Consider the following 24,733-nt stretch of genomic DNA (forward strand, 5'->3'; position numbering starts at 1 on the left):
CTAGCATGAATGATGTACCTAATCTGTTATTTTTAATCTAAATTTCAATTAAAATGTGAGAATTTTAAATCACGGTTCTCTTCCCTGTGCTGTCTTCTCTGTGTATGCTTGCTTTCCCAACTTGGTGCTTACACGTAGCCTGTGCAAATCAGGGGAATTATCTCCCCACAACAACACTTAAATTGTGCAATAATTTTAATCATAAAACGTGACTGTATCATGCTGCACAACTGTGCTTACCATTTACAAGAAAGTTCAAAAACTATTTAGTCTGCTGCCACTGCCACCATAAATCTGTAAATTACAAAGAAACAGATCAAGTTGATGAAGAATTTGACTACTAAATGATGCATGCATGCGCAGATGTCTTCAAAAACTCACATCTGTTATCTCCCAAAATAATCCCAACTTTACCTCAGAGCACTGTTCTCTGTATCATGTATTTGCAAATATAACTATGTCACAGTGGTCTAAGATGAACTTGCTTTGCCCTTCAAATAAAACCTGGTAATAAATTCAGTACTAGAGAGCAGGTGTTACAGCTGATATGATATTAAAAAAAATAAATAATCAACAGACTGCTAGTGCCTAAAAAAAAAAAAAAAAGCAAGGCACAGCAGTGATACAGAAGTGTCAATTCATAGACAGAAATTAGGAAAATAAACAGTACCAAAGCAATGCTGTTTTCAACAACTTCATTTTACTTTCAATGTTTTAGGATTCACTTAATACCTGTAGAATTTCATTCAGTAATGACAGAACATGTTTAGATTTTAACCCTCTTAAGTTTACAGTACAAGAAAGTGGGCTGCAAGTGTTTAAGAATTTTCTTCATAACAGTTGAGTAGACTAATTCTCGTTACCCTAACGTATTGTTTTGATAGTGGTCATTTTGCTTCCCCATTTCAGCAGAATTACAGCATTTATATACACAACTATAAACACCAAGTGGGACTTTTACATAAATCAGCCACCCTGCATGTCATCCTGACCTTTAAAAGAAAAACCCCTATATTGTTCAAAACTATACAGAGCAAACATCCAGGAAAAATGTGGTTTTTTTACTGTATGACACTGTGTTAATACAATAAACATACAAAACTTCTGAACTACTCAGACATGCAATAGAGGGACAGACAAAGTGCATTTGTAGAGAACCATGACATTCACCAGGATGGCAGAGCATTGTTAGTAATTTACAAAATATACAAACATCCCCTAGATAAATAAAACCAACTCCTAAATTACAGATCAAGGACTACAGACATTCCAGTGTTTAAACTTCATACTTTGCACTCAATTTGCCACATACTACAAAATGACAACTTAAGTGGGTACCGTACTCTGATTAATTAATAAGAGACTGTAAAATCTAGTTTTAGTTAGGTACAAAATATTTTAACAAATACCAGCTTTCTGTTGTCAAAGCTAAACTCAAAGTTCTCCCTCCCTTTTGGGCTGCAAAGTGTCAGAGATTTCTGGTTTAAACAATTTTTGTGTATCTGAACCTTGAATTTCACTTAGGAGGTTTAAATCTGTACATTCAATCCATGACATTACAAATCAACGATCCCTTTAAATAGAACATTAAATATGTCTTCTCAAAGAGCAGTTAAACATTTGTAAAAAAAGTCTACCTGCCAAATTCAGGTTTTATTCCAATGTTTTTTTCCATAATATATTCTGGTAATATATGTTATTATGCAATCTTAAAACTTAAATTAAATTGCAAGGATGATGTCCCTAGGATTCATATCCAAGAGAATTGCTTAAATTTAGCTTTAAAAGTAATCTGTAGTAGAATTCCTAGATACAATCCTCAAGTTAAATTAAAAAGAATATGAAGAGAACAATCTTGATATACAGTTGCTAGAAGTGTGATGCCTGATCTCTACAGAAAATTGTGGCTTTTGTCTGGAAAGCTTTTAATAACATTCCACGCAAATTTAAGTTCAATGCTAGTATGTCCACTAGTATAGAATTTTAGAGCCCCTATTACATAGAATATTTAAATTACTTTTAACTTCACGGTGCAGAGAACATTTAGAAGCAAGTATATTCATTAATGTGAACTTCAGCATAGGTGAAACTACTACATTTATCCAAATTCAAGTTGGATTTAAAGAAATCGGTGAAAGAAAGGAGACTAACAGAGACTTCATGCTAACAGTACAATACTGATCCAGGGGTTAAGCTAAGGGTTTTATTTTTTGTAATGCTCTTATGTTATTATGAATACACTGTAGTGAAAAAGAATTAATCTATGAACGTCTGTCCACATTCAGAATGTGGAGGGGGCTAAGAATTTTATGCTGTCTTACTAAAGGTAATTCACCTTAAGAGCTGAATTCATTTCAACCACAGTGTGTACTTATACAGGTTGTGGGATGTGGTCCCTTCCTGCTTTCATTTTCTAAAAAATAGAGTTTCAAAAAAAAGCCCAAGTATTGTGCATAAGACAATCCAAGAATATCAAATAGCCTTCAAAGGAGAGAAAATTCTAGAATATTTTGATGGTACATACCATCATGGATTGTTCACTTCCACAGCACCAATTTAACCTATTAGGCCTCCAGTTCAATGAGTCAAAATTTAACTTTGTGAAAGATGAAGATTTCTCACTTTTCCAACTCAGAGTAGTTTAAAAGCTTTTTTTCCCCAGCTTAAATCAAATCAGAGATGGCTGAGTTACATTAAAATGAAATCACGTATCTGCTAAATGCCATTGCTTAAAAAACTTGAATTTAGACAATATTCCTGGTAGAAAACTAAATACTGTATATTTAGATTTTTGGACAAGCAGTACACAGAGTGACTGACAAGGCTAGAGATTTAATATCACTGTTAAACTCGAATCTACACTAAATAAAAAAATCCCAAACACAATAAAAATACCACTGCATGTAAGAGGGAAGGGGGGCATGAAACTAGTGTTCTAAAGGTCAATATTTGTTTCTTTTACAGCAAAATGATTACCCCAAGACATGAATACTGAAATTAAAAATAGCAAATATATAATAATTTAGCTTTGTGATTGAAGCCATCAGTTAACTTCCTTAAACTGTACACTGCATCACACATTCCATTACAAAAAATGTTTCTGCACCATAGTAATTTTCCACAGGTAGAGAATACTCCATGAAAACAGATACAAAGAAACGCTATAATTATAAAGTGGCGCAGGTAAATTCTGGACCAAAACACTATTTAAACAAGATCAGATAACAGCAGTCATGTAAACTTACAGGTTTATATCAAAAGACTTATCCTAAAAAAAACACAAGAAAAGAATTTATAATATCTATCCTACTTGTATTTGTCCTCCAGCAGCTGCTGAAATTGCAAAAGCAGTAGCCAAACCTAACTTTCTACGTCTCTCAGTCTACCCCACTTCTTATAGCAGAAATAGGGAAAATAGTTCTTACGAAGAAAAAAACTGATCCAAAGTGCTTTCCTAAAGTTAAAAAAAATACCAGAGTGAACCACTAAAAAACCTCCAAATTCTTAATATATCATTATATACCACAAATCATTCTCAGGCCAATTGTTGAAATTATTTATCCTCCATAAAATATGGAAGGCTTTATATTCTAGAATGCAACATTTTAAAGAAGGGCAGAGAATTGTTATTTTTTAAAAAATAAATTTATAATAAAATAAAACAAACATTTCCTGTTTTACCCATGTACAGCTGCAGAAGATACAAACATGCTGTGTGTACTTTGATCTATGTTTTATAATAATAAGCGACTGGAAAATAAAATACAATCGAAGAGAACCGTCATGACTTTTTATATTTCTCTACATTCGGTTATCCTTGAATGCATTTTGAGCTGCACTGGTTGCTGCTGTTGATGCGGCGTTGGCTGCAGCAGTTTGTACAGTTTTGTTGGACATCACTCCTGTTGCAAACTCCTGCTGTGCTTTCTCAAAACTAGCACCAGTTGTGCGGTAGAGACCATGCACCTAGGGAGATGGAAAAGCAGTGAAAAAAGTGTGCTGAGCCTTCCATTTCTTGGTAGAGTAATAGCAAAGTCTCAAACACAAAGCAGAGCTGTGTGGTGGAGAAATCTGATTTGCTCATATGTTTGGGAGGATCCGAAAATGAGTAAACAGACTTCTTTGGGGTTTTTTTTTTTTTCCCCCCACAAATCCTACAACTTTTGATTTCTCTGCTGTACACACACAGTTTGACTGTAGGAATACTGTAACTTTTTGCAAGTTCAGAGGGGTCTTGTAGGTCTTCACTAAAATGTGTGCAGTATCTTATCTACTGTCTGAAATAACATATTTAAATACACAAACAGGCTGCACCCTTAGCGTAACACAGGACCCATAGCCTGCAGAAGCATCCTCTGTCTCAATTTGTATACAACTTGGTGTACTCATTAAAAGAGTTTGTAAGTGTGCATGTTAAAAGAAACAGCAGGAAACAAAACCAAAAAAGTATTTTTTTTAATCTACTGTGTCAATAACATTCTGGTTGACATGGTTACAAGAACCTATTAAGCTAAGCAATGACTGAACATTAAAAAGTATAAAATATCCCAATAATGCAGATAAATATCTGCTAAACTAGTGTGATGACCAATTGCTCTGCATAATAAGCAAAGGTACTAAACGATATTGCTTATAATCTCTAGTACAACAAAAAAAACAAACCCTGAGTAACTTCCAAGTACCTGAGCATTAAAATTAAAATACTATTTCTGATTCATATTCAATCAAGTCACGATAAAGTTGTCAATAGTACAAAGACATTTTCATTCAAGTGTAGCAGGAAAATTCATGTTGTAACATTTTTCTTTGCTATAAATGTGACTATTTCTCATCCATAAAGATACACCAGGTCATACCCGAGTATGTATGTTTTTTGAATAGAATCCAGATGCATGTGGTAGAAAGAGTGTAAAAAAATGCTCGCCATAAATTTTTCTTGTTTGTTTCTTTCTCCTGTACATGAGCATTTATGCAGAAAACAAATAAGGAGAAGGGACATCTCCAGGCTATGCTTAAAATTTCTAGCTTACTGTAAATAGACCAGAAGAGTTTGGGTATGTGAAAAATTTTAAGTGTAACTGTTACTGAGGTTGAATTATTAGAATTGCCAGCACATCATCATCAGAATTCTCAGTTACATTTAATCAAAACAACATAAAAAAAAAAACTTACTAGCACATTAGTATCTAAACTTAGGCCTTCTGGATGGAAATTCACAAAAAGGTACTAAGAGAGAAAAGCATCTTTCTTTGAGCTTTTATGCTACGCAATCATTAATTGACAGCAAAATGTTAAAATAATATAAGCAGAGAAATAAAAATCCTTTTCTGAGGTGCCAGGCATCTCTCTCTTCTATTGATTTTAATGGGAGTGATTTTGATAAGAGCTGAAACTTAACAATAATTTGAATCACGCTTCACTCAGCCTGATGAATCGCCACAGATTTGAAAATTGCAACCTGACATCTACAGGTCCTACCTTAGCGTCCATGCATTCGCCTACCCTTTCATTCTGGGCTTACTTACTAACTTCTCTTATTCAAAGCTATCCTTCCCCATTTTAGTTTGCAGAAATAAGCGCACTGTAAAAAACAGCATTTCATAACTGCATGACAGTATAAGCAAAAAGTACTATAGAAGCACAGTTGTTAAAAGGTAAGGCACATACCCAAAAATATCATTTAATTGCCATTACTTTGTGAGAGAGTACCTCTCAAGCAGGAAAGCAAAATCCAGATCAAACATAGGAAACAGAAGAATACAGGGGAATAATAAGTAACTTACCTTTTTAAACATAACTAATGAAATAACAGCAGATGCTGTGAAAAGCGCAGCTATGATTATCATCATAATGCCAACAGGGATACTCTTATTGAGACCAGTAAGAGATGAAATCCACCCACTGACGGAAAAAGAAAAGACAGCACATGAACCATTCAACCATAGGTATCCACATTAAGGGAAGCTTTATAACCTCCTGGTTCTGATCAACTGAATATTTTTTTTAAGAAAAAGTCATGAAAATTATACATAAGCATATTTCTGTACTATAATAAGCTTTTACAGCTTAGTTGCTTTTTTTCCCTATGCATGCAGTGAAACTATAAGGAAAATTTTAGCAAAGATGATTATCCATGAGGAGAGTTGTGAAAAATCTTTTAGGTTTTTTTGGTCATACTGTCATTTCAGAATAATTTAAGACTACGTGACTTTGTGGAAGAGAAAATCTACCTAAAAAGATAGCTTCTAACTTCTTCAAAAATAAAACAAAAACATGTCGCACACAGAGCTTCTATGTGGAAAAACTCATTTACTTGTATACACATAGCAATGCTTTCTCAGTTGGGGTTAATATAATATTTTTTTTCTTAAGTAGATAGTGTCAGATTAATTAAGAGAAAAGATTGCTATATCAGTATTCGAATATTTCCCCATTCTTCAAAATTGAAACACCAACATAAGAGTACAATATCAAACTCGAAGCCACAAAAAGCAGGTTGCCTTAAGAAAAATAAAACATTAAGATGGAAAAGATTCTTCCACTAAAAAGAACAAAAATTTTCTGTAAACCCAAACAACCTTAAAACTTTCCTCTACTTGTTTCAAATTGATTTGATATCCCCTGTGTCCAACTGGACTCTACCACAGAGCTCCAAAATCAAAACTGTAATTAGCATCTTCTGATGATCTGGCTACTTTTCATACCCCTTCCTCAAGTATCCTTAAATGCACACTCCACATACTTGGAGAGTTGGCCCTCTAAAATTACTTTTTTACTTTGTTCATGTCAATCAAGGTATCTATGAAAAGGCAAAATATTGTATTTGAGAAAAAAAATAATAAACCAGGATTTTTCCTTACATTCCAAGTTCTAAAGCAATGATGTTTTATCTATCTGCCTTATGTACATTTGGAGGTTATCAGAAAACCACCGATATACAGAAATGCCATTACCCAGGTACACTATTGCCAGTCATAGCTCTCCATGCTATCAGCTGGTTACTACAACCATGTTTTCTGTTAATTCAAGTTTGTTGGGTTTTTTTTTTTCCAAGGGTGACTGATTCCCAATAGCTTTTCCTTGTAAAATCTAAATATTAGACCTTGAAGCTTCAAATAAAGGCTATATATATACATAAAAGCTTCAAGTAAAAGCTTATATACTTTTAAGCATCAACATGAAAAATCAACTATTACAGAATAAGGAACTGACTCAGACAAATAAACTTTTCAAATAATATCAAAGGTATACCACTATATTCACCTGAATACAATGTTGACTCATTCTTCAAATTTTAGTCATAAATTTAATTACTAAGTATATTAATATAATTAGAGATAAATAGTTATACAAAATAATATTCAAACAGTATATTATTACAGTCTAAATTATTCTCATTTTCTCTAAGTTTTGCTTATTTCTTTATCCTAAATATAGAGCAAATAACTCCCCACACCACTAAAATAATGTATAAAAGAGTAGTTCAAAGTGGCTTACATTGAAAGATAAAATTTTGACCAGCCTAATAGCAGAAGTACCTTACACTCCTAGGATGTTTCACACACTTTTCCTAGTTAAGAGCACTCCAAAAATGCTTTTTTGAGTGTTAAATGTAACAATTCCAGTTACACAAGATTTGTTTTGGAAAAAACACACAGACTGTATTGCAGTTGCTATATCAAATATGTAAGTTTTTCTTACAGACAGTACAATGCTACAGAAAACGAAATACTCACCAGTTTCCCCATCTTTGAAATCCTGCAGCTTGAAGTACATGTACAGCAAACTGACAGATATATACAAAGAAGAACACAAAGAACCTGAATGAACTGTCACTCCTGAAAGAGTGGGGGGGGAAAATTAAAGCAGCCAGAAAATGTATGACTTTTTACAAATATTATAGTACCAAAATAATTTTTTTTTCTGCATTAACTAGAGGAAAAGTGCTTTGATTTATTGATGGTGACTTGAAATACCAGTAATTCTGTGGTTTTGTGGAGTGTTTATTTACAAGAGCTGCTGCGTTTTCTTTAATATAGTATTTTTGCCACTTGCACCTCCAACAGAGGTGAGAATAGCAGCAATACACTGTTCCTTAGTGTTCTGTTCAGCACACAGCAGAGCCTCTTAGACCAAACATACAACTTTTGCTACAATGCATGAAGAACAGAAGCCTGCTCCACTTTCAGACTGAAGTTCACAGCGCTGGCAGGATGAGAAGAAAATATTTTACTTGTAAGAGGAAATAAAATCTAATACGGAATTACTGAAACATAATGCAGATCAGAATACTGAAGCAGATGTTGTTTAAAAACAAAACATACAAAATATGTTTGCTGTTTAAATTACTAAAATGTCAGCCTGACAAAGACCGAAAGTATTAAAAGCCTGTCAAAAACCCCAAATATAAAAATACAGGCAAAATCCCAACAAAGACCTCAATGCATTACTATCAAAACTAATGATTGCATAATATGCTTCCTAACAAATTTCTAAAGGAAGTAAAAAATCACTTAAGTCATGGAACCAGATTTTTCCAGTAATACCTCTTTCTGCAAAATGGAATTTGTTCTATTTATTCAACCAGTTCAGTTCAATAACTATTTCATTTTCAGCTGAACAAATGATTTAAAGTTGAATATACAAGTAGCAGCTTTCCTTTTCCAAACAATAAACATTCACTATGAAGTGCTAAAGATTTACTAGATCTAAAACCCTGAAAGATAACATGACACTGATCTCCACCAAATCAGGAATAATAATTTCATATAAAACAACACTACTAAGAGTATGTAATTAGTTAATGAAAGCTACCGTTTTAAAATACTGGCAAATCTCTGTATTTTTAATTTATCTCAATTTGTACACACATTGTAACCCAAGTCATGAACATAAGTTAGACCAGTAAATGAAAAATACTCTTCTCATTTTTTAGCCTTAAGGATGTAAGAATTTAGTGTATGAGCAAATGCATATATGATTCTTCAACGATGTGTGGGTACAGCAGTATCTCCTTGGTTAGCAAAAAGAAACATCTCATTTAGTCTAAAGGTTATGCTCAACTGCAATTTATGGCTATCAATCTTTCTCTACAAAAATTAGTGCATTTAAACTGAGACATTCCTGATTAATTTCAGTGTGAAAAAATAATTCCCAAGAAATACTGTAAGAGTACAGGAATTTAGAATCTCTACACACTGATTTTCACCAAAAAAAAAAAAGTTCAATTTTGCATGCAAACTAACCATTCTATTTTTAAAGACTAAGATACCACACCTCAAGCTTGTGAAGTCTGCAAAATCCAGATTGCTAAAAGCTAGGAAAAATACTGGAGTTTGATTACTATATACCTGGTCTACACACTCTTAAGAATCTCAGTCTACTTCAGTTACAGACACTGCAGGTCAATTAAGAATATAAGACTTTTTAAGTGTAGAGTTTTATGAAGTTAATTCAGGAAGCGAAAAATTGAAGACACCCTTAACTATTAATCTGCTTGTGAAGGGATAGATTTAATGAGAATTTTCCTTAAAATTGTTATCAGCCCAATACAAAATTAAATATTTCCTGCAACTGTTGAGGGGAGGGGAGGGGATATTTTCAGTTGGAAGGGACCTACAATGATCATCTAGTCCAACCGCCTGACCACTTCAGGGATGACCAAAAGTTAAAGCATCTTATTAAGGGCATTGTCCAAATGCCTCTTAAACACTGACAAGCTTGGGGCACGGACCACCTCTCTAGGAAGCCTGTTCCAGTGTTTGACCACCCTCTCTGTAAAGAAATGCTTCCTAATGACAACTCTGAACTTCCCCTGACACAGCTTTGAATCAAGCTGGATTCAAGCACTGGCTGGATGGGCGGTCCCAAAGAGTGGTGGTCAATGGAGTTAAATCCAGCTGGCGGCCGGTCACAAGCGGTGTCCCTCAGGGCTCGGTGTTGGGACCATTTCTGTTTAACATCTTTATTGATGACCTTGATAAGGACATAGAGTGTATCATCAGCAAGTTTGCAGATGACACGAAGCTAAGCGTCAGTGTTGATCTGCATGAGGATAGGGAGGCTCTACAGAGAGACTTGGATAGACTGGATCAATGGGCCAACGCTAATGGAATGTGCTTCAACAAGGCCAAATGCCAGGTCCTGCACTTGGGCCACAACAACCCCATGCATCGCTACAGGCTTGGGGCAGTGTGGCTGGAGAGCTGCCTGGCAGAAAAGGACCTGGGGGTTCTAATTGACAAGCGGCTGAACATGAGCCAGCAGTGTGCCCAGGTGGCCAAGAGGGCCAATGGCATCCTGGCTTGTATTAGAAACAGTGTGACCAGCAGAAGGAGGGAGGTGATTGTCCCCCTGTACTCAGCACTGGTGAGGCCACACCTTGAGTATTGTGTCCAGTTCTGGGCACCTCAACACGAGAGAGATATCGAGGTGCTGGAGCGAGCGCAGAGGAGGGCAACGAAGCTGGTGAAGGGCCTGCAGAATAAATCTTATGAGGAGCGATTGAAGGAGCTGGGACTGTTTAGTTTGAGGAAGAGGAGGCTGAGGGGAGACCTCATCGCTCTCTACAACTACTTGAAAGGACATTGTAGAGAGGTTGGTGCTGGTCTCTTCTCACAGGTAATTAGCGATAGAACAAGAGGGAATGGCTTCAAGCTGCAGCAGGGTAGGTTTAGGCTGGACATTAGGAAAAAAATTCTTCCCAGAAAGAGTGGTTAGACACTGGAATAGGCTGCCCAGGGAGGTGGTGGAGTCACCATCCCTGGATGTGTTTGAGACTCATTGAGATGTGGTGTTAGGGGATATGGTGTAAGGGAGAACTTTGTAGAGTGGAGTTGATGGTTGGACTCGATGATCCCAAGGGTCTTTTCCAACCTAAATGATTCTATGATTCCCACACATCCTGTCACTGGATACCAGGGAGAAGAGATCAGCACCTCCCTCTCCACTTCCCCTCCTCAGGAAGCTGCAGAGAGCAATGAGGTAACCCCTCAGTCTCCTTTTCTCCAAACTAGACAACCCCAGAGTCCTTAGCCACTCCTCATAGGACTTGCCTTCCAGTCCTTTCACCAGCTTTGTTGCCCTCCTCTGGATGCATTCAAGTACCTGAACATCCTTCTTAAATTGTGGGGCCCAGAACTGCACACAGTACTCAAGGTGAGGCCACAGCAACGCTGAATACAGTGGGATAATCACCTCTCTTATCTGGCTGGTTATGCTGTGTTTGATGCACCCCAGAATGCAGTTTGCCCTCTTGGCTGCCAGGGCACGCTGCTGACTCATATTGAGCCAGCTGCCAACCAGCCCCCCCAGATCCCTTTCTGCAGACTGCTCTCCAGCCACTCCTCTCCCAATTTATACTTGTGCCTGGCGTTACTCCGTCCCAGGTGCAGGATCTGGCACTTGGACTTGTTAAATTTCATGCCACTGATGATTGCTCAGTGCTCCAATCTATCTAGAATCCTCTGCAAGGCCTCTTGTCCCTCGAGAGAGTCAACAGCACCTCCCAGCTTGGTATCATCAGCAAACTTGCTAATGGTGCATTCAACTCCTGCATCCAGATCATTGATAAAAATATTGAACAGAACTGGCCCTAGAATTGAACCCTGAGGAACACCGCACTGGTGAACGGTCGCCAGCCAGATGTAGCCCCATTCACTGCAACTACAACCCTTTGAGCCCTGCCCTTCAACCAGTTCTTCACCCAGCCACGCTGCGTACCTGCTCATTTCACAGTTGGACAACTTGTCCAGAAGGATGTTGTGAGGGACAGTATCAAAAGCCTTACTAAAATTAAAAAAAAAAAAAAAACAAACAACCCCTACATCCACCGCCTTCCCTTCACCCACTAGGCAGGTGACCTTATCATAGAAGGATATCAAAGTAGTTAAACAGGACTTTCCCTTTGTGAACCCATGTTGACTGTGCCTGATGATTGCATTGTTGTGTAAATGCCTTTCAATAGTGCCCAGTATGATCTGCTCCATCATTTCTCCAGGTACTGAGGTTAGACTAACAGGTGTGTACTTCCCCAGGTCTTCCCTCACGCCCTTCTTGTAAATTGGAATAACCTTGGCTAGCTTCCAGTCAGCAGGGACCTCCCCAGACTCCCAAGACCTTTGGTAGGTGATCGAGAGGGGTCCTGTCATAACATGCGCTAGCTCCTTCAGTACTCTGGGATGAATCCCATCAGGCCCCATGGACTTGTGAACATTCAGCTGATAGAGCTGGTCCCTTACAGTTTCAGTGCCACAAATGGAAAGTCACTGTTCCCACAGTCATGGTCCTCTGACTCAGGGGACCGAGCAGCCCAAGGTCTATCAGTATTATTAAAGACCAAGGCAAAAAAAGCATCAAACGCCTCCGCTTTTTCTTCATCCCTATTAGCCAGGTGACCATCTTCAACAAGTATTGGTCCAATGTTGTCCTTAGACTTCCTTTTGCTATTAACATACTTTAAACAAGCCCCTCTTGTTGTCTGACACAACACTGGCCAGTTTCAACTCTAGTTCAGCTTTGGCCTTTCATGCCTTCTCCCTGCACATACAAACTACGGCTCTGCAATCTTCCTGCAAAGCCTGACCTTGCTTCCTGAGATCATACAATTTCTTTTTCCTGCTGAGTTCCACGAGGAGTTCCCTGTCCAGCCAAGCTGGTCTTCTGCCCCGCTTGCTTGACTTGCGACACAATGGGATTGCCTGCTCCTGTGCTTTTTAAAAGGTGGTTCTTAAAAGCTGACCAGCACTCATGGACTCCTAAACCCTCAAAAGCAGATTCCCAGGGTACTCTGCTAAGTAGCTCCCTGAATAGCTTAAAGTTTGCTCTCCTGAAGTCCAGGGTAGCAACTCTGCTGACCTTTTTTCTCATTACACTGAAAATTTTAAACTCAAACATTTCATGATCACTGCGGACAAGACAGCCACCTACCATCACATTTCCCATGAGTCCTTCTCTATTCACAAATAGCAAGTCTAGGAGGGCATCTCTTTCCTAGTTGGCTCCCTGAGCACCTGTGTCAAGAAGTTATCTTCCACAAACTTCAGGAATTTCCCAGGCTTGCTCATCACAGCAGTATGGTATTCCCACTTGATGTCTGGGAAGTTGAAATCACCCATAAGGACAAGGGCTACTGATCCAGAGATTTCTCCTAATTGCCTATAGAATAACTCATCAGTGCTTACATCCTGGCTGGGCAATCGGTAGTAGACACCCACTACGACATCTCCTTTGTTTTCCATCCCCCTAATCCTCACCCAGAGGCTCTCAACCACATCATCCCTAACTGTAAGGGCTGTACAGTCAAACCTCTCCCTTACATCCGGTCCGACTCATCCACATCGCCTGCCCTGCCTATCCCTCCTGAACAGCCTGTAGCCCTCCGTCCCAGCACTCCAGTCGTGGGAGTCATTCCACCAAGTCTTGCTAATATCAATGACATCATAGCTCTGGGAACTGATCAGTGCTTCTAGTTAATCCTGCTTGTTTCTCATACTGCATGCGTTGGTGTACAAGCATTTCAGATATGCCCACAATACTTCTGTGCTCCCAGGAGCAAATAATTTTAAAATATTTTAAATGATATTCTATGATATTCCTAACTGTTGCCATTGCCATTTCAGATAAAGCAACTGAATCAATGTCAAACATTCTACTTGTTTCTAATGAAATCATATTAAAGGATTATCATGATAAACAAGCGAATTCTGTAATGCTACTGCATTTCAACAAGTGTAGCATTTTTTTAAAATATCTTAAGTCAAACTGAAGTTCTTACCTGAAAGCTCCATAAAGTGGTCTGTACCAGCAGACAAAAGAACAAGGGGTAAAAAGTAAGAACCAGAGGATACTCAATCCAAAATCAACCCCTCGCGTAGCATCAATGTAAAACCAGGCCAAACATCCAAAGATATTAAGAAACAGTGTCACTGTATGGACTGTGGAAGCAAGAGCAAAAAAGTCTTATTAAATTATGTTTATATAATAAATTATTACAACTATTAAAGTAATACCCAAACTGTGCTTTTTTTAAAAAAACATAAGCATGCTGACAATAAATCGATGTCCTCTCTCAGCAATAAGCTGTTTTTTATAGTTTTCTAGCTTTCAGGTTAAAGCCAGTATTCACAAGTGAAAGTATTGAACATGAAAATTCAAGTAGTATAAAGTGTATAGTGAAGAAAAAAGAATCCATCATAAAAATATTTTCAAACCTAAAATGATGAAAAAAGAAGTTTCGACAGCTGCAATATTTGATACTTCTTCTACAGTAATTACTGCATACAGATATTTGCACATTTTTTAACATGCTGGTTATTTTTTTTCCTCTTACAATCAGGCAAGTAAATGAGTGCAGGACCATCGGCCTTAATATTACAATAGAAAAATACTGGATTTTTTTTTTAGAGAAAAGCTTATAAATTATATAAAATAAATCATAAATTTAGCACCGTACACATTCTAATTTGAAAGGAAAATTTTGAAAAAAATTATTTTAATGAAAAGCTCTTTGTCTTACATTTAGTAAAGCAAAAAAACCTACTTAGTAAAAATGTTTCTCAGTAAAACAAGATCTGCGAGAAGCTGTTCTAGATCCTTTAATACGTACTGTATATTCAAATATTTCTTATAACATTGGTCTTAAAGATCTGCCTTTTTGGTGTCCAGTTCTTTGCTCAATACTGACATTTTCTCATTGGCAGACGTTGTTACAGGTTAAGTACTGAATTTCTACTAAAGAAAATGCATTGACATTACAACTTCATAGTTTATTTCAAATATATTTAGTTCTTGGAACAGAAAAAGATACAGCAGTAGTAAGAAACATTACAACTACTACCTTCATACTATCTGTCACAGAAGTTAGTTCTGCCAAACCTAAAAGATGAACATGAATTTCCATCTTTGTTCAGCAATAACCAGTGATTCAGGAGTGATTTTCTATCTCAGAGGACAGTTTCTATCGTTGTGGACCAGGATAAAGGAGAATATTTAAAGTTGAGAGCGTACAAGCAGCTCCTTACAGCAACAATTTTTTTTTTTTTTTATTTAAGTCCAGAGAAACATTTAGTCATTCTACTGGAAAGTGAGGTTAACAGAAGAGTCACAGAACCATAGAATGGTTTAGGTTGGAAGGGCCCTTTAAAGGTCATCTAGTCCAACCTCCCTGCAATGAGCAGGGACATCTCCAACTAGATCAGGTTACTCAGAGCACCATCCAACATGAACTCGAATTTTTACAGGGATGGGGCACCTACCCTCATTGTAAAAAATTTCTTCTTTATACCTAGCCTGAATCTACCCTCTTTTAGTTTAAAACCATTACATCTTGTCCTATCGCTACAGGCCCTGCTAAAAAGTCTGTCCCCATCTTTCTTATAAGCCCCCATTAAGTGCTGAAAGGCTGCAATAAGGTCTCCCCAGAGCCTTCTCTTCCCCAGGCTGAACAACCACAACTCTCTAAATATTTTCTCATAGGAGACGTGTTCCACCTTATGATCATCTTCGTGGCCCTCCTCTGGACCCACTCCAACAGGTCCATGTCTTTCCTGTGCTGAGGGCTCCAGAGCTGGACACAGTACTCCAGGTGGGGTCTCACCAGAGTAGAGTGGAAGGGCAGAACCACCTCCCTCGACCTGCTGGCCATGCTTCTTTTGATGCAACCCAGGATACAGTTGGCTTTCTGGGCTGTGAGTGCAGATTGTCAGCTGATGTGCAGCTTCTCATCCATCAGTACACCCAAGTCCTTCTCCTCTGGGCTACTCTCAATCCCTTCATCCCCCAGCCTGTATTGATACTGGGGGTTGCCCTGACTCAGGTGCAGAACCCTTCACTTGGCCTTGCTGAACCTCAGGAGGTTCACATGGGCCCACTTCTCGAGCTTGTCCAGGACCCTCTGGATGGCATCCCGTCCCTCAGGCATGTCAACCGCACCACTCAGCTTGCTGTCATCTGCAAATTTGCTGAGGGCGCACTCAATCCCACTATGTCATTGATGAAAATATTGAACAGTACTGGTCCCAATATGGACCCCTGAGGGACACCACTCGTCACCAATCTCCAACTGGACAGTGAGCTGTTGACCACTACCCTACAAACATTCAACCAATTCCTTATCCACAGAATAGTGCATCCATCAAATCCATATCTCTCCAATTTAGAGAGAAGGATGTTGGGGGGGACTGTGTCAAAGGCCTTGCAGAAGTCCAGAGAGACGACAAGTCTATGCTCTTATCTGTCTATGGAGGGCCTCATCCACTCCATCGTCCTGGTCAGGTGGCCTGTAGCTGACCCCTACCATAATGTCACCTGCCCCTGCATTCCCTTTAATCTTGACCTATAAGCTCTCTGTTGGGTCTTCATCCATCCCCAGGTGGAGCTCCATGCACTCCAGCTGTTCACTGACATAGAGGGCAACACCCCCTCCTCATCTCCCCTGCCTGTCCTTCCTGAAGAGCCTGTATCCCTCCATTCCAACACTCCAGTCATAGGAGTCATCCCACCACATCTCCGTGATGCCAATGAGATCACGAGAAGGTGGAAGTCCGTTTTTATGGACACACATTTCTCATGGCAGATGCATACAGAGAGCTATTTTGGGACTGGGAAAGCTTTGACTCACCCACCATTTCTTCTATGTACTTTTTGGAGCCACTTTGTTGTTCACTTCTTATTAAAAAAAACCTAAACAAACAACAAAAAAACCACAAAACAAACAAAACCATGCAGACTTCAATTTTGTCTTGTCATGGGGAGGACTATTCTTCTGGAAGCCTACCAGGGGAGACTGCTCTTGTTGTGCTGCAGGTGATTTAGTATGACTTTTTGTCTCACACCATTAACAACTTTGAATGTTTTGTGAATAAGTGAGCCATAATTTTGGCCTATTTCTGCTGTTTTTCACATTATTCAAATACTAAATGTAACCTGTGAATGCTAAGGAAAGGCCTGCATTTATTTCCTGACCCTGGTCAAGTGAAAACGTCTTCCTTTTCTTAAATAAAAGTCCATGTTCAAATACAAACTAAACATGGTTTCTTTCAGACCATATATGTAATATCACACTCCTCAATTTATTGTTTCACTTATTTAAAGAAAACCAACCTGTTTTCTTTAGTGTAGTATTCTGACTGTATGCCCTGATATTTATTTTTAATATGTACTTCTCTTCTTTCACTGCTTACTAACACTTTAATTTGAGAAGCAGTTTTCTCTAGCCCTGCAAATATCCACTGTTCTTTACAAAGTCAAATCCATTTCCTGCAGTAACCTTGCTTTCACCTGTATCAGTTATATCACAAATTATTCAGTCTCTAATTGATTCATCTTGTAACTACAAAATCACACGACTCAGCTTTATTACATAGCTCTGCGACAAGCTTGTGTGGATCAAAGTAGTCTCAGACTTTTAAGGAACTTCCTCTAGCAGCTCACAGCTCCCTTTGTTCTACTGCTTGAATATATTCTTATCATTATTAATATTAGGGTTTTAGACATGCTGCTATCATTCCTATAGAATCATTGAATCATAGAATGGTTTGGGATGAAAGGGACCTTTAAAGGTCATCTAGTCCAAACCCCTGCAATGAGCAGGGACATCTTCAACTAGATCAGGTTGCTCAGAGACCCATCCAAAAGGACCTTGAATGTTTCCAGGAATGGGGCATCTACCACCTCTCTGGGCAACCTGTTCCAGTGTTTCACCACCCTCACAGTAAAGAATTTCTTCCTAATATCTAATCTAAATCTACCCTCTTTTAGTTTTAAACCATTACCTCTTGTCCTATAGCAACAGGCCCTATTAAAAAGTCTGTCCCCATCTTTCTTATAAGCCCCCATTAAGTGCTGAAAGGCCGCAATAAGGTCTCTCCTGAGTCTTCTCTTCTCCAGGCTGAACAACCCCAACTCTCTCAGCCTTTCCTGACCGGAGAGGTGTTCCAGCCCCCGATCATCTTCATGGCCCTCCTCTGGACCCACTCCAACAGGTCCATGTCTTTCCTGTGCTGAGGACTCCAGAGCTGCACGCAGTACTCCAGGTGGGGTATCACGAGAGCGGAGTAAATGGGAGAATCACCTCCCTCGACCTGCTGGCCACACTTCTTTTGATGCAGCCCAGGATGCAGTTGGCTGTCCTTCAGGTGTGTCGACCGCACCACTCAGCTTGCTGTCATCTGCAATTTTGCTGAGGGCGCACTCAATCCCACTATGTCATTGATGAAGTACTGATCCCAATACCAACCCCCCGAGGGACACCACTTGGCACCAATCTCCATCTGGACATTGAGCTGTTGACCACTACCATCTGGATGCGATCATCCAGCTAATTCCTTATCCACCAAACAGTCCACCCATCAAATCCGTATCTCTCCAACTTAGAGAGAAGGATGTTGGGGGGGACTGTGTCAAAGGCCTTGCAGAAGTCCAGAGAGACGACATCCGTAGCTCTTCCCTTGTCCACTGATGCAAGTCACTCCATCATAGAAGGCCACTAGGTTGGTCAGGCAGGACTTGCCCCCGGTGAAGCCATGCTGGCTGTCTCAAATCACCTCCCTGTCCTCCATGTGCCTTAGCATAGCTTCTAGGAGGATCTGTTCCATGATCTTCCCAGGCACAGAGGTGAGGCTGACAGGGCGGTAGTTCCCAGGGTCCTCCTTTCTCCCCTTTTTAAAAATGGGTGCGATGTTTCCCTTTTTCCAGCCGCTGGGGACTTCACCTGACTGCCATGACTTTTCAAATATCATGGAGAGTGGCTTGGCAACTACAACAGCCAATTCCCTCAGGACTCTGGGGTGCATCTCATCAGGTCCCATGGACTTCTGTATGTTCAGGTTCCTCAGGTGGTCACAAACCTGATCTTCTCTTACAGTGGGAGGGACTTTGCTCCTCCAGTCCCCATCTTGAAGTCTATCCACCCGAGAGGTGTGGGAAGAGAGGTTGCCAGTTGCCAGACTGAAGCAAAAAAGTTGTTGAGTACTTCAGCCTTCTCATCCGTTGCCAGTTTGGTAGTTGTGTTCATCATGAGGGGTACGCTTTCTTTGACCTTCCTTTTCTCGCTGATATACCTGTAGAAGCTCGTCTTATTATTCTTTGTGTCCCTTGCCAAGTTCAACTCCAGCTGTGCCTTGACCTTCCTGACCCCATCCCTACACCACTGAGCAGCATCCCTATACTCTTCCCGGGATACCTGTCCCTTCTTCCACTGACTGTGCATTTCCTTCTTGCCCTTTAGTTTGATCAGCAGGTCTTGACTCAGCCATGCCAGTCTCTTGCCCTCCTTTCCCAGTTTCTTACACCTGGGGATTGAGAGCTCTTATGCTCTATGGAAAGCATCCTTAAAGATCTGCCAGCTCTGTTCTGCTCCCTTGTCCCTGAGGGCAGTTTCACAGGGTGTCCTGTTGACTAACTCCTTGAAGAGCTGGAAGTTTGCTTTCCAAAAATTCAGGGTCCTGACTTTACTCTTTGCCTGACTCATATCCCTCAGGACTCCACCAGTGCATGATCACTGTAGCCCAGGCTGCCTCCAATCCTGACGTCTCTGATTGGCTCACTTGCGTGTGCGACCAACAGGTAGGGCTGTCAATTACCTGGCTTAAGAAGTTATCGATGGAGCCTCCTGGATTGCCTACAGCTTGCCTTGCTACTTTTCCAGCAGATGTCGGGGTGGTTGAAGTCCCCCAGCAGGACGAGAGCCTGCAAGCGCTATGCCTCCTGTAGCTGGAGTAAGAAGGCTTCATCAATAGGCTCCCCTTGATCGGGCAGCCTCTAGTAAACACCAACCACAAGGTTCCCTTTGTTGCCTCAGTTTCTAAGTCTTACCCATAGGTTTTCAACTTGCTCACGGCTATTCTTCAGAGACAGCTTTTTACACTCTATCCATTTCTTGATGTAGACGGCAATGCCTCCGCCCCTTCCTCGCCTGTCCCTTCTGAACAGCCTGTAGCCATCGATAGCCACACTCTAGTCATGGGATTCGTCCCACCACATTTCAGTAATGGCAACTAGGTTGTAGCTTTCTAGTAGCACGGTGTCTTCCAGCTCCTCCTGTTTGCTGCCCACGCTGCATGCATTGGTGTAGAGGCTCTTCAGCTGAGCTGTCGGCCATGTCATCTTTTTAGAGGAACATCCCTTAATTCCTTTGAGGTATTTAGCCCGTGTTTCCCCGTTGGCACCTATTACCTCAGGAGCCCCTGTCTCATCTACATAAGACTTCAAGTGTGCAGCAGTATACCCACCAAGTCTTAGAGCACCAGACTGAGGTTCCTCGCTAGCACCCTGTCCCTCAAACCTTGGCATGCAATCCCATGGCTTGTCATGGGCGAGCCTGATATTATCCCCCTCTCCCTTCAAGTCTAGTTTAAAGCTCTGTCAATCAGCCCCATTAGTTCATCATCAAAGACCCTCTTCCCCCTTTAAGAAAGATGAATCTTATCCGATACAGCAGGCCTGGTGCTATGTAGGCCATCCCATTATCAAAACCCCCAGAATTCTGGTGGTGACACCAGCCATGAAGCCATGTATCAATAGACTAGGTCCATCTGTTTCTTTCAATATCGCTGCCCACAAGCGGAAGGAGAGAGGAAAAAATTACCTGTGCTCTGGATTCCCTTACCAACCATCCTAAAGCCCTGAAGCCTCTTTTGATCACCCTTGGACTATGTGTTGTGGTTTCATCGCCACCCACATGGAAGAGCAATAACAGATAATAGCCTAAGGGCCATACCAGGCTAGGAAGTTTCCTAGTGATGTCCTTAACCCAGGCCCTAGGAAGGCAGCAGAAGGGAGTCATCTACAACTATAACCCATTTTTTCTTCCTTGTGGAGGTGGTCATGGTACAGGGGGTAGGCCTTTCTGACCTCGGCAACACCTCTGGTGTAGATGGACCATCATCCACACCATCAGTTGACTGACCTTCCAGATCCAGAGCCTCATACCTGTTGTACAGAGGCACCTGGGAAGGTGAGGTAGGCAAAGAGGGAGCTCACCTGCTGCCCTGAGTGTAGACTTACCTCCATTCACTCCTTTCCTTTAAGTTTCTGCCTTCAGTCTGTCAGAGGGAAGATACAGGATCCCCTTGATCTTGGGTTGTTTGTTTTTTTTCTGGCAGCTGTTCCTGTTTGTCTCAGGGAGGGTAGAGCATGGCTTCACCAGTCTATCTCTTTCTCAGGCTCCCTGATGCTCCTTAACCTTTCTACTTCCTCTTGTAGCTCTGATATCAGGCTGAGCCAATAGCGTATTTGGTCACACCTCACACAGGTGTTCTCACTACTGCCATCTGTTACCAGTGAAAGGCTCTAGCACTCCCTGCAGCCTGAGACCTTGGTGGCTGTATGTTTTTGTGGGAGCTCTGGCTGGGTTGCCACATCAGGTCTGGTGAGCACAGAGGATGCAGCTTTCTGCTGGGTGGATGCCATAGCTAAGCTCCTTATGGGAGGGTGATGACCACCAACTGAACTCACCTTTTCAGCTGGTAGGGTGATGGTGCCCTTCCTGCGCACCCTTCCACGCAAACTGCCACACCATGCTCTGGTCACTAGCACTTTCTAAGCTGCTTTTTATAGGTGTGGGGGTGGCCACAGTTGCTCTGGCAATGCCCAGGCCTCATCAGCATCTCTCACGAAAGCTGCTGGCTCCTGGCGGGTCTCTTTGCTGCCCTGCTGTTTCCCTGCCTCAGCTCCAGAGCAGCTTGCCTCAGATTTGACTGTAAAGGACTGGCAAGACAATAAAGATTCTGAAAAAAAGACTCTTAAAAGATCTTTGCTTCCCACTTAACTAGTACTTAAATAAGCCCTAAATCAACTTAGTGGAAAAAAAATCTTCAAGAAAAGTGACCCCCATCAATGCATAAAAGACTGAAGGAACTCAAAACACATTTCCCTCAAACAAATATTATTTTCCTCCAAGAGTCACCAGAAACAGAAAACTTCATACTTTTAAATAAGGAACATTTAATGCATCTACATATCTGTCTGGGTTTGAGGTAGAATAAAACCAATTTTTTTTTTCAGTAATTTTACTTTTCAGTTAAGTCTCTTCTAACTGACTCTACTCTCTGAAATTAACGGTATGTTTTTCAGACAGTGTCTGCTTCTAGCAGCGATAATGCCTGATGTTTATAGTTAATACCAAGGAATGGTATGCAGAGAGGCTCTTACTTATGCTTATTCCTATAACAACCAAGGTCAGCTAACTGTTATGTGCCAAGATGGAGGGCCAGAAGCAGAAGAGCATAAAGGGGTCCCACCTGCAGGGAGAAGCAGACAGGACAGGTGACCCAGAACTGACCAACAGGGTAATCCATCCCATCTGCATCATGCTCAGTATAAAGCTGAGGGATCAAAGGGGTCAGTCCCTCTCTTCTTCAATGGCCAGTGTCTGAGGAGGACTCCAATCTGTTTGTTCCTGAATCCAGTTCCCATCTGCTGCTGAGTCCAGTCTGGGATTTTCCCAGTGCCTGCTGGCGATGTGATCATCATCATGGAAGCTCAATATTGGTTTTGTATATATTTCATTACTTTCTTATTTTTTTTCTTTTTATTGTTAATATTTCATTAAAGCTGTTTTAGGTTTTTTCAACCCATAAGTCTCTCTCCCTTATTCTCTCTTCCTTCCCTTCTGGATTGCCCTTCTGGGAAGGAAGAGGGGCTAATAGAGAACATCTGTTATTTGTTTAGTGGCCAGCCCAGCCTAAAACCTTGACAGGTTAATTGGTGCCCAATGTGGGGCTTGACTGGGGCTGTTACAGATTGCATGAATAGTTTGAATTCTGGCTTGCTCAGTTGAGAGAGTATCAGATTTTTTTCTTTGAGAGTCTTTATGAGTTGGAAATTAAAACAGACAGCTCATTCTTGAGCGAAATATTATATCGTGCCTGTAAGAAACGACCTGTAATTTCCACTTCGAGTGTTTGAGCCACAGGGTGGTCTAAGAGATGACTCATAACTTCTCCTAAACAAAGCAGCCTGAAAAGATTTTTAATGTCTCAAACACTCGAAGTATCAGGCCTTCTGCTCAAGGAACTGATAAGGCTAACACCTGGTTCTCTCTTGTGTGACTCATGAGAAAGAAAACTGGTGCCTGAATGACAAGTTTTAAAGAAACATAACATCCCTGTTTTTTCTCCAGTGAAGGACAAGCCATTTCTCTGGAAAGCTCTTGTCTCCCTACCCAAATCATGCTGCACATCACCTGAGGGGGGGGGGGAACAACCTGAGATGGAACTGCCTCTAGGAGTGGGCAAACATAAAAGGGGGAAGACTTTCCATGAAGAAAAGAAGATTTTTGCCTGGGAAGATTTTTCCCTGAAGAGATTTTACACAGAGGAGCGCTTAATGCTGGAACCAGGACTGGTGATCTCTTTATCTCTCTCCCTATCTCTTTTTTTTTCACAGAATCACAGAATTCTTTTTTTTCATTCTTTTCTTTTCCTTTTCTCTTTCCTTTCAAAGAAGTAATGCAAGGCATACCATACCGCTTGCCATAATTCACTGTATATCTGTTATTAAGTACCGCTTGCCATAAGCTGTTGCATACCTGTTGCTAAGTAACACAATGCATACCTTACCATTTGCCATAATTTGCTTTATACCTAAACAATTATCGTGGACCTAGTTAAGACCTGGTTACTAACCTAATAAATGTTTGTATACAGACCTTGAGATTTGTCTCACCTTAGTCCGCGATGCTGGGGATTTGTGAATCTGAGTTACTTACCCCCCCCTCTTCTGAGTGGGACGTGACAGTGCCTTTATAGAGTTTTATTTAAAGTTAGTTGATGCAATGCTGCCTAACCCGCCATATGTGTTGTGCTATTGTTCATTTGTTCCTTGTGTTTATTTGCGGTGGTTTGGTTTTGAGTACTGAGCAAAAACATGCCATGATGCTATGGTGTTTAATGTTGATTTATGCTGGGATAAGTTTGGTAGTGACTTTACCTGCACACCTTGGGCGAGGTGGATTTTGTCACTAATTACACTTTCAATTTTACATTGGGAAAGTTTACTTCTTCCTTTTATGCCAAGCTGACTCCACTAGAGTTTGGGGATTGTGGAAATGATTGTTACTATCAAATCATGATTTTATTATCGATTCTCTTGCAGGTGTTACAGGGGTGGTTTTATATTAGACAGTGGTGCAGGAATAGGTGTAATACGATATGCAACGCCACTACTCCAGTTCCGACAATGAGTACTACCGCTACTCTCACTCTGACAACGTTGGATGGGACCTTAAAGATCATCTAGTTCCAACCCCCCTGACACCAGGGACACCTCCCACTAGACCAGGTTGCTCAAAGCCCTATTCAGCCTGTTCTTGAACACTTCCAGGGATGGGGCATCCACAACTTCTCTGGCAGCATATCCAGTGTCTCACCACCCTCACAGTGAAGATTTTTCTTCCTAATATGTAATTGAAATCTACCCTCATTCAGTTTAAAACCATTACCCCTCATCCTATCACTACCTGCCCTTGTAAAAAGTCCATCTCCAGCTTTCTTGTAAGCCCCCTTTAATTACTAGAAGGCCGCTATAAGGTCTCCCCGGAGCCTTCTCTTCTCCAGGCTGAACAACCCCAACTCTCTCAGCCTGTCTTCATAGGAGAGGTGCTTCAGCCCTCTGATCATCTTTGTGGCCCTCCACTGGACCCATTCCAACAGGTCCATGTCCTCCTTGTGCTGAGGGCTCCAGAACTGGACACAGTACTCCAGGTGGGGTCTCACCAGAGCAGAGTAGAGGGGCA

General features: G+C 40.7%; 1 protein-coding gene across 2 annotated transcripts in view; it reads right to left on the minus strand.

Annotated features, from left to right (window-relative positions):
• Window positions 1–678: 678 nt before the first annotated feature.
• Window positions 679–24,733, minus strand: part of LOC141735461 (secretory carrier-associated membrane protein 1-like) — a 90,504-nt gene continuing 66,449 nt past the window's right edge. The window contains exons 6-9 of one of the 2 annotated variants that reach the window (XM_074568293.1): window positions 13,775–13,934; window positions 7,737–7,838; window positions 5,784–5,901; window positions 679–3,966 (exon numbers count right to left, since the gene is read on the minus strand). In XM_074568293.1, coding sequence (XP_074424394.1) covers window positions 3,802–3,966; window positions 5,784–5,901; window positions 7,737–7,838; window positions 13,775–13,934 — 545 coding nt within the window. In that variant the 3' untranslated portion in view covers window positions 679–3,801. The remainder of the gene's footprint in view (window positions 3,967–5,783; window positions 5,902–7,736; window positions 7,839–13,774; window positions 13,935–24,733) is intronic. The other variant, XM_074568294.1, reaches the window with a different exon arrangement.

The sequence above is a fragment of the Larus michahellis genome, chromosome W (assembly GCF_964199755.1).
Source record: "Larus michahellis chromosome W, bLarMic1.1, whole genome shotgun sequence".
Lineage (NCBI taxonomy): Eukaryota > Metazoa > Chordata > Aves > Charadriiformes > Laridae > Larus > Larus michahellis.